The sequence below is a fragment of the Montipora capricornis genome, chromosome 5, assembly GCF_036669925.1.
Source record: "Montipora capricornis isolate CH-2021 chromosome 5, ASM3666992v2, whole genome shotgun sequence".
Taxonomy (NCBI): Eukaryota; Metazoa; Cnidaria; class Anthozoa; order Scleractinia; family Acroporidae; genus Montipora; species Montipora capricornis.
In genome coordinates this window covers 5,462,003-5,472,393 of record NC_090887.1, presented here as the reverse complement: position 1 = coordinate 5,472,393, position 10,391 = coordinate 5,462,003, and the positions used below count along the sequence as shown (strand labels likewise).

The 10,391-nt window shown below is 40.5% G+C and overlaps 1 protein-coding gene across 1 annotated transcript in view; it reads left to right on the top strand.

Moving 5' to 3' along the window:
* The window catches only part of LOC138049235 (uncharacterized), a 15,048-nt gene extending 5,093 nt beyond the window's left edge, over window positions 1–9,955 (top strand). Inside the window, exons 2-3 of the mRNA XM_068895415.1 lie at window positions 1,454–2,312; window positions 3,312–9,955. Of these exons, the coding sequence (XP_068751516.1) occupies window positions 1,499–2,312; window positions 3,312–7,309 (4,812 nt within the window). The 5' untranslated portion in view covers window positions 1,454–1,498 and the 3' untranslated portion in view covers window positions 7,310–9,955. The remainder of the gene's footprint in view (window positions 1–1,453; window positions 2,313–3,311) is intronic.
* The last annotated feature ends 436 nt before the right edge of the window (window positions 9,956–10,391 follow it).

The following is a 10,391-nucleotide window of genomic DNA, read 5'->3' as shown; positions in this document are numbered from 1 at the left end:
AGTCAATTAACAATTATTAGGCGAGGTTAAGCAAAATATCGTGATGGTCGGTGGCGAGCCGAAGCCGAAAATAGAGGAAAATAATTGATCTGCGAGACACTGACACATCACGATATTTTGGGATAACCGAGTACAATAATTGTTTTATCATTCGATGACTGAGTTGTTTTTCACAATTCCCAACAATTAAATCACTTCTGAAAGCTTAGTAACGCGAACTGCCATTTTCACACAGAGCGTGGTTTCAGTTACGTATGAGCAGAATATTATTTGCAGCAAGGCAGTTATTTTCAGGTCATGCGGTGGGCTCTCGGCCAATGAAAAGGAAGGAAAAATACATCGAATGATAATCGATTTCTTTCGATTCCGTAAGTAAATCGTTAAGGCTAATTTTGCACCCTTGTTGATGAATTTAATGCCGTTTAAGAGCGATTTCACCTTAATGGAGATAAATTTATCTTTCCAAAAAGCTTTCTTCTATATTTCGTGATGCTAAAGATCTTCCTTGTTTGTTTTTCAAGCTGCAGAATATTCGTAAAACACTCGAAACACTCCGCACGGCAACATTTCGTAACAAGTTCTTTAAGTTGAAATTACAGAAATTTGCCATCCCGACTGAAGTCTCTTCCAACATGTCGAAACTATTTATTTCCTCTCGTATACCGATGATTAATAACTGGAGTCCTCATATTAATTGCACATGCATGACCTGTCGCGATCTGACGTGGGCAACGCGAGAGCGAGGGACTAATCCCCCGAGGGTATGCAATACACGCGCGCTTGCTCGCATTTTCTTGGGTTCTCTGTCAGTCGGCAAACTCATAGGCAATAGGTTTTAACACTTTGAGTGGTTCACTGATTTCTCCCTAACTTATTTTGATGACTGAAAAAGGATTGGCTGGACTGTCGAATTATTGGGTCTTTGCCTGCATTGACACTTTGTTAAGTTTCATTCAAAGTTCTCCAAACCAAAGTAGCCGGGTCAAAATATTAATTAAGGAATGACCTGTTGGTTACTAAAATGAGATCATTTTGGGTATGTCTACACTATAACGGATATTTCTTTCAGCGAAAGGAAAATCATATCGGATAGGGCTTTTAATTGTTTACGCATAGCAACGTTTTCGGCGCAGTTTCTGCGAAAGAATGACTCTGCGCCGCTTCAACTTAAAATCAATCTTTATGTATATGATTGGCTTCTGTGCAACTTTTAAACTTGTTTTGTAAGCCAGGAAAAAGTCGTCGTCACAGAGCGAGTAATGGAACTCTTTCCCTCTGTATCTTTAAAAACCCGTTTCAGTCATCAAAGCTTTGAAAATTATTTCCTTGTTCTCTTCTTGAGAACATGTTTAAGGCAATCTTTTCAGAATGAGCAAACCATGCTTTCTTTTCCCGACAGAGGTGAATGAAATGAAATCCGCTTATTATATTTATTCATTTATTTTTGTTTTAGGTCCTTTTCGCTATTGTGGCATTGCTTTATTATCACTGATTCGTGATGTCCTTGCACCCTTATCGTGATGAGGAGTTAAATCATTTCAAGTGTTTGTCTCTGGTTTTAAATGAATTCCCAAAGGCTTTACGTCAGACTTTTAAGACAATGTGGGACACCACCATTGGGCATCGCCCTGGCTACCAGCTTTGGGATGACTCCACTGCTGTGAGAAATCTCTTTGTCTCTGAAGAGGGAGGAACAACTAAAGTTCCTACCCTCCAGTCATACAATGAATGGGATTGCACCGCCTTATTCCAGGCTACCATCTTTGCAAAGTCCTTCAGAATTCATTCCAAAACACTCAATGATTTGTATGTGAAGCCCCGAGCTGTTCCTCATGGAAGTTTCCATGGATCTGTATTGAGCCCAAAAGGAGATAATGCCGAGACCTTTGCACTGGCCATTGATCAGCTTCGGCGTTTGAGGAATGCAGTTTGTCATTCTTCTCGCTTGGAGATGGACAAAGCAACATTTCACCAGAACATTCAGTATGCTAAAGAAGCGTTCAAAGCTCTGGGAATTCCAACTGCATCGATTGATGCTATTGGAAATTTGACTGTATCTGACTTTCCAACAACAGAAGTCCGTAAGTTGGAACAACAGGTAAGGGAAGAGAAGCAAACGTACATAAAATGTTTAGAGAGCAGAAATGCAGATATGAAAAAGATTGAGGAGTCCTTAAAGGAGAGCCTCACTGCCAACAAAGAGGTCGCGGAGGCCTTGAGGATGCAACAGGAAGATATAAGTGCGTTAGGGAAGGAGATCCATGAGCTAAAAAAGAAGGAAGAGGAACGATATAAAGAAGCAGAAAAAACAGGTAAAACACTAGGACAACTGTTTTCAAGACTCTTTTTAAAAACAGCAGCAGATAGCAATAGGCATGACAAAGAACACCCCTGTTTGTCTGTTAAAATATGACAAAAAGACAGACAGATCTTCCATTTATCTCGCGTGGTTAAAAGAAAAACCAACAACACAAGTCACATAAAAATAAACGAAACTGTTACAGTACCGTTCGAAACTATTTGTGCATTTGCGGAGGTTCTTCCGAGGTCAAAATACGGATTCGATCTCCAATTTGACAGAGATAAAACCTCGTTTACGGAAAACGAAAGCCGAGGTTTCACCTAGGTTCTTTCCGGTTGATTTATTCTGCAGTTGAGAGATAACGCGGTGAGGCCTTTGTTGGCATTGTTTTGCAGTACAAAAGGCAGGCTTACGTTTTTGAAATTGTCACATCTGTGACATTATAAAACTGCGTCTTTGGAAATTGATAGGGTCGAAATGTGAAGCCAACATACAGTTTCTCAAGTCGGGAGTTTTAAATCATTTCCTTCGTTTCAAGAAAACTTTCTTGTTATAAGCGTTGTAATTAAATAGTTTCTTTGTTTCGAGCGGTACAGTAGTTATTAAATTTGCTCCTACAGCTAACCTAATCAAAGCCAAAGGTTCATTTCTGAGATGACGTCACAAACAAATTTTCTTTCTTTATTACATATGTAGTCTACTAATTATGTTCATTGTAACTAGATAATTTATGTTGTGACGAGGAGTTTCTGAAGTGACGTCATCTTAGGAACGTGGCCAATATTTGCACAAGATCTGTCTTCATTTAAATGACGGCAACTGAAGTTTTCTACTTCTACAATGCATTGAAAAACGGGAAATATGCCTGCTGTATAACATTTCGGTTATGTGCACGAAGTTGGAGATGATATTTGTTTTTACTTCTTGATATCTTCTCTCTCAACGAGAAAAGGGATATTAAAAAAAAGTAAGCAACGTCTACTTTGTGTTTTACTTTTGCATTACAAAGACATCAAGTCAACAGTCCCAGGATCTGTTCTTCCTTCAATGATTCCAAACTTCACTGGCCGACAGAGTGAATGCCAAGAGATCGTGGATCTCGTGAGTTCCGAACATACCCGAATCGTGACGATCTGGGGCTCACCCGGATTCGGAAAGACATCGGTTGCTATAGCGGTGGGGCACCAACTGCAGTCTCGACGCTTTCCTGTTTGTTTCCTTTCATTACGAGGACTTCAGACAAAGGCACATCTGACATCAAAGCTTTTCAGCCTCGTAAGGCAAGCCATCCCGAGTCAGAGATCAGAATCTCAGCCTCTGTCCTTTGAAGATGAGCTAATTGAGACCCTCGGCAGCATTTCAGATTCCTGCGTATTTATTCTTGATAATGTAGATGATCTGCTAGAGAGTGGCTTTCCAAATGTAAAAGAAGACGTCCTGCAACTATTTGAAGAAATTCTGACGCGAAATAAGAAGATTACTCTGGTGGTGACGACACGAGAATCATTTGAATTTATCAACTTGAATTTCCAAGGGCACAAATCAATAAGAATAAGGTCACTGGATGACACCTCATCTCGTACGTTAGTTCATGAATTGGTGCCAAATGCGACTCCCGATGACTGCGCACAAATTGCCCAAATATGTGGTTGTGTGCCTCTTGCAATGAGGTTAATGTGCTCTCTAGTTTCTGAAGATGATGTTCAACCAAGCCAGTGTTTGATTGAGTTCACTGAGTCCACAACAGAAAGTATCGTCGACATCTTAGACAATACAGATTATCCAGCTAATCAAAGATTGCAGTTCCTATATGAAAAGTCCTTTCACAGACTTTCTCCCGAACAAAAAGAAGCATTTGTGTCTTTGTCTGTTCTTCCGGGATGTTTCACCACGACTCTCGCAGCAGCTGTATTGAATGTTAGAAAGTGCAAGGCCATCACAATGTTGAAATTACTCCAAAGAAAATCCTTTCTCGATTCAGACTCTCAGCCTGGAACATTCATAATGCATAAGCTTCTTCAGTCATTTGCTAAAGAAACAGGAGATCAGCGAATGGAAGAAATAATAGCAAATGCAAAGTGCCGTTTCCATGAGCATTACATTTCTCGTTTCGACAAATTGAATGATGAGTTTCTAAATGGTCACTCCATGGACGCATTCATTGCATTCTATGAGGAAAAACAGATTTTTGTAGAAAGTCTTGTAGACGGTTGCACAGATCCCAGGATAGCCGAGAATGTTTTTAAAGTTTTGATTAAAGCAGAAATGTTTCTGGACACGTTCTTTTGGTGTTCTATGGAATCTGACAATTTTGACACTATCTACGATTCGGCCTTAAAGGCAGCCAATGCTCTAGGGAATACACATTACCAGAGGCGTTTACTAGCATCTAGAGCATTTGGTGAAATTACCTGGGGAGCAGGAGGAAGTTCAATGCAACTTCTCAAGAAGGCATATGAAATCCAGTCAAAATCTTGTTTAGTTTCTGATGATGAAAGGAGTAAATATTTGTGTTACTTTGGCATCTGTCAGCTTGTTAACGGCGAGGTTGAGAGCGGGATACAGTGCCTGCAAGAGGCTCTTTCTTTAATGCGTGAAAGTGGAGAGCAGAAAATTCTAAGGCTCGTGGTTAACCAAGTCATGGCGGTCTACTATCAGTTCTTAAACGACCCATCTACCCCGACTTACTATTATGACAAAGCACACGAAGAATGCAATTCCGCTGCAGACGAGCAACTGATTGTTATTCCACCTTTGGGACGCAAAGGAAAAAAACCAAAGAATGGCAAAGAACTTCAAACAAATACTTTTGACTCGGGAAATTATTGGCCATTGCAATTCCTAGTAATATTTCACATCAGCAAAGCAGCAAAGAACTTCTTTGACATTGACACCCAGCAATTTGTAATTAACCCTGCTCTTCGAATGTTAAATGATCTCCAGATAAATTCCAAAACTCCTTTTTATTTGTTTCATTTTTGCGGTAATGTTATGGTACTTCTGGAGTCAATATTCACAGAAGAGGGAATTGTTGGATCAGGTTTCGAAGAATCAGTCGCACGTCACCAAGCAACCCTCGAGCAATTCAAACATAGCTCGTCAGGCGCAGAGGAGAACGTTGATTCAACCGTGACCCGTCGTTCTCAAGAATGCAATCACCCTCTTGCAAAGATCTACCAAGACTTTGGTAATTTGCACCACCACAAGAAGAACTACTCAAAGGCTCTTGATTTTCAGACGTGCGCTCTTGATATCCTATTGAGAACAAATAAACAAAAACCAAATGCATTCTTAGCCCATAGCTACCATTCACTAGGGGTGACACAGCATTCGTTAGGTGATTTTACCTCTGCTATGCAGTCTCATCAACGGGCATTAGATGTGCGAATAAAATTGTTCGGAGAAGATCATGCTAGCATAGCTGATAGTTACCATTTACTCGGGGTGACAGAGCATTCCTCAGGTGATTTTACCTCTGCTCTGCAGTCAAAGCAGCGGGCATTACATGTGCGAATAAAATTGTTCGGAGAAGATCATGCAAGCACAGCTGATAGTTACCATTTACTCGGGGTGACACAGCATTCGTTAGGTGATTTTACCTCTGCTCTGCAGTCTGCTCAACGGGCATTAGATGTGCGAATAAAATTGTTCGGAGAAGATCATGCAAGCACAGCTGATAGTTACCATTCACTCGGGGTGACACAGCATTCGTTAGGTGATTTTACCTCTGCTCTGCAGTCAAAGCAGCGGGCATTAGATGTGCGAAGAAAATTGTTCGGAGAAGATCATGCAAGCACAGCTGAGAGTTACCATTCACTCGGGGTAACACAGCATTCGTTAGGTGATTTTACCTCTGCTCTGCAGTCTGATCAACGGGCATTAGATGTGCGAATAAAATTGTTCGGAGAAGATCATGCAAGCACAGCTGATAGTTACCATTTACTCGGGGTGACACAGCATTCGTTAGGTGATTTTACCTCTGCTCTGCAGTCAAAGCAGCGGGCATTAGATGTGCGAATAAAATTGTTCGGAGAAGATCATGCAAGCACAGCTGAGAGTTACCATTCACTCGGGGTGACACAGCATTCGTTAGGTGATTTTACCTCTGCTCTGCAGTCTGCTCAACGGGCATTAGATGTGCGAATAAAATTGTTCGGAGAAGATCATGCAAGCACAGCTGAGAGTTACCATTTACTCGGGGTGACACAGCATTCGTTAGGTGATTTTACCTCTGCTATGCAGTCTCATCAACGGGCATTAGATGTGCGAATAAAATTGTTCGGAGAAGATCATTCAAGCACAGCTGAGAGTTACCATTCACTCGGGGTGACACAGCATTCGTTAGGTGATTTTACCTCTGCTCTGCAGTCAAAGCAGCGGGCATTAGATGTGCGAATAAAATTGCTCGGAGAAGATCATGCAAGCACAGCTGAGTATTACTATTCACTCGGGGTGACACAGCATTCGTTAGGTGATTTTACCTCTGCTCTGCAGTCTGCTCAACGGGCATTAGATGTGCGAATAAAATTGTTCGGAGAAGATCATGCAAGCACAGCTGAGAGTTACCATTCACTCGGGGCGACACAGCTTTCCTTAGGTGATTTTACCTCTGCTATGCAGTCTGCTCAACGGGCATTAGATGTGCGAATAAAATTGTTCGGAGAAGATCATGCAAGCACAGCTGAGAGTTACCATTCACTCGGGGTGACACACCATTCGCTAGGTGATTTTACCTCTGCTCTGCAGTCTGATCAAAGGGGGTTAGATGTGCGAATAAAATTGTTCGGAGAAGATCATGCTATCACAGCTGAGAGTTACCATTTACTCGGGGTGACACAACATTCGTTAGGTGAGTTTACCTCTGCGCTGCATTCCTTCGAGCGGGCATTAGATGTGCGTATAAAGCTGTTCGGAAAAGATGATTCAAGCACAGCTGATAGTTTGTTTTTATTCTGGTTAACGGTAACCTATGTTTGTCATGAATGGCTGGAATTTCTTTGCTGTTGAAAGACGTAACTTGTGAGAGTAAGAGGCCAAAAGAAAGGAGATAAATCACATAACCAAGGCAAGAAAGTCCCTATTTGGCTTTTCTTTACTTTGGAGAAGATTCGTCATCGGATTTAGGAATGCATTGATGAGTGGAGATCTCGCGGGTTTTGTTGGATAAATTCACTTCCGGTTGACCTCCAATGACTGCCGCAAGCTTTGATATTCAGAGAAAACGATTTGAAACACAAATAGTGAAACGGTCAGATCATGTAACGCCTTTGTTCAAGACTTTACATTGGCTCTCAGTTGAGAGGAGAATTCAATTCAAGATCCTCATAACTTATGAAACCCTGCATGGACAGTCTGCAAACTATTTGATTTAATATAATTGACGAGTATCATCCGTCTTGAATTTTAAGATCATCGTCACACAGGGGCACCCAACGTCAATTTTCGGAAAATATCTGTTCGGAAGACGATTTGAGATCTAGAATTTTAGGAACATTTATTGTAAAATTTCTTTCTTGCCTGCCTGTCCTAGGCTTTTCGAACAAAAAAATGGTATAATTGACCATTTTTAACGGATTTTTACCCTAAAAGGTCACCTAGAATTTTCGGGAGCCTTTTTTCTGGCTTAAATTTTCGAAAAGGTAAGTTTTGATCCCTACAATTTTCGGATCACTAGGGGATAAAAATATGCCTATATCTACCGTTTAAATACTAAAATACGTTTAACGATGCTATGTCTAAGTGGTTTTGAACTACATTCTCGTTGGGTGCCTCTGGTCACACTTACTACTTTATCCTAAAAAGATTAGAACTGACTTTTATGGTGGCAGATCTTTTTCGTTCCCAGCACCAAAACTATGGGACTCTTTGCCTAAGAACATTAAAAAAGCGAAGACAGTTAATTGTTTTAGAACTTAAGTTAAAACGTATCTTTTTAGAGAGTCCTTTTTATCATTGATTAGATAGGGTATTTTATTAGCGATAATATGGTTGTAAGGTGCATTGATCTGTGATAACGCGCCATACAAGAACGTTTGTATTATTATTATTTATTATTATTAATAGTCTATTATGCATTCTAATTCATTTTGCATATATTACAATGTGGTGAGTTAGACGATCCGATGGCCTGGCCAGATAAAATTCATCAAACTCGTGCCGCATTTTAAAGCGTTGTTTCGTGGCATGACTTTCAACTTATATGTCGGTCGAAAAACTGGTACTAAGGCATATGATCAGACATGCGGCGAACATGTTTTTCACGCTTCGGGTATATGAAAAGGTAGGGATATGAAGTATATGAAAGGGTTTAGGTATTTAAAAGGGCCTTTCATTATATTCCAATGGAAGGTATACGAAACGGGGAACCATTTGTCAATGGAAGGTCTACGAAAGGGGTATCTTTTCTACCAAAAATGGTTTATAAAAGTGTAAGGGGTCGGACCTCGGGGCGGAGCCTCAGTCGCCGTAGCTCCGCTATTTTGTGCTCTCATCGATGGATTTTGGTGAATTTAAGGACGGTGCCTACTAATTCAAATGTATTTTTGAGCGGCTTACTGACTATGCGGGAAAAGCAGATCTTAACAAGTGTTACTGAAATACAGAAAGAAAAATGGGGGTAACCACGCATTTTTCGAAGATAATTCATCAACAATATTTGTAAAAAGCTTTAAAAGATAAAGCAATGTATGGCGTTCTTTTCCAGATTCAAGCTTAATTATCTCTGAAAAAATACGTGGTTACCCCCAATTTTCTCTTTGGATACCAAGAGCACTTGCTAAGTTTTGCTTTCTCCGCATAGTTTTGAATCGCGCAACAATATCCCTGCATTAATAAACACCGCCGATAGGCAATCCGAGTATCTCGAGATGCGCAGAACGTATGCCCAATAACAATAGTAGGCACCGTCCTTAAACGCTTCGACGGTAACATTTATCGAAATCTGAGGGAATTGTCGGTTGTTTAATTTATATGTTAACGAACAGGACTTTGAATCGCCTTGGCTTTGGGATGTTAACCGTATTTTGATTGCATTTGTTGATTAGTTCCAGGCCGACAGATCCATGTAGCTTAATCTTTATCCGGTCAAATATTGTTTGGAATTGGTGGAAAAGTAATCTGAAGGCAAGATCCATAAGAGTGAGCGTGAACCAAGGAACGGCAAATTATGAAAATACTTTATTCATCAAGGGATATACTCAAATCAGTTCCACGGAGTTTGTTTACGATAAACGAGCATGCAATTGCAAATATGCTGTTATTTGTGCTTCCGTTTAAAAATTAGCTTTTACGCTTAAACTTTACCGCTTAATACGAAATTTGAAGGCTATAAATGTAAATATTTTAGATCTATTAACCTTCCGAGTCTACGGAACTGGCGCTGTAACGCAACGTGTCAACAAATCGTAGTTTGTACAGGGGCCATGCTAACCTGGCATGGACTTTGACACTGATATACATCGATGAAAAACGTGGATTCTAGCAATAGACAGAGGCTGAAAGTCGGCTAGTGGAATTATGTATTAAAGTGACGGCGTCGAACGCACTCTCATAATCTTTGATTACTACGTACTAGTTGTAAATGTAGGCCGTCTCCCACATGAAGCGGTTTATAAAAGAATTATACACTCTGTGGAAATTCAATGCATACCAGTTAGGAGATGCTGCGACTTGTATTTTCTGCTTTTCTAGCTTCTAAAAGTTTGCCTTCGAAATCGTTCATTTGTTAATTTTCTTCTTTGCGAAATCGTAAAAAAGCTGTATTTTGAACTTTTTTGAAAATCAGCCAAATCTCTCATTCTAGGCCGCTGTCCAAGCCTTTTTTTTGCACAACAAAATTCTTCAGTGAAATGAAAGTTGGAAAGATAATCACAGGTTTTTGCAACTGTAGTTAGAACGCAACCAGGCGTAGGAAACCCCAGCACACAATCCCAGGCCCCAACAAACAGCAGCAGTCCTCGGTCATATTTACAGTGCAACGCGCCTTATCGTGGCCACCCCACAAACTTTCACATTTGACAACTACTTGTAACATACGTCAACTCAACAACCCATGCAACGGTGTTCAACTTACAACTTTGCAGGGAGGCGT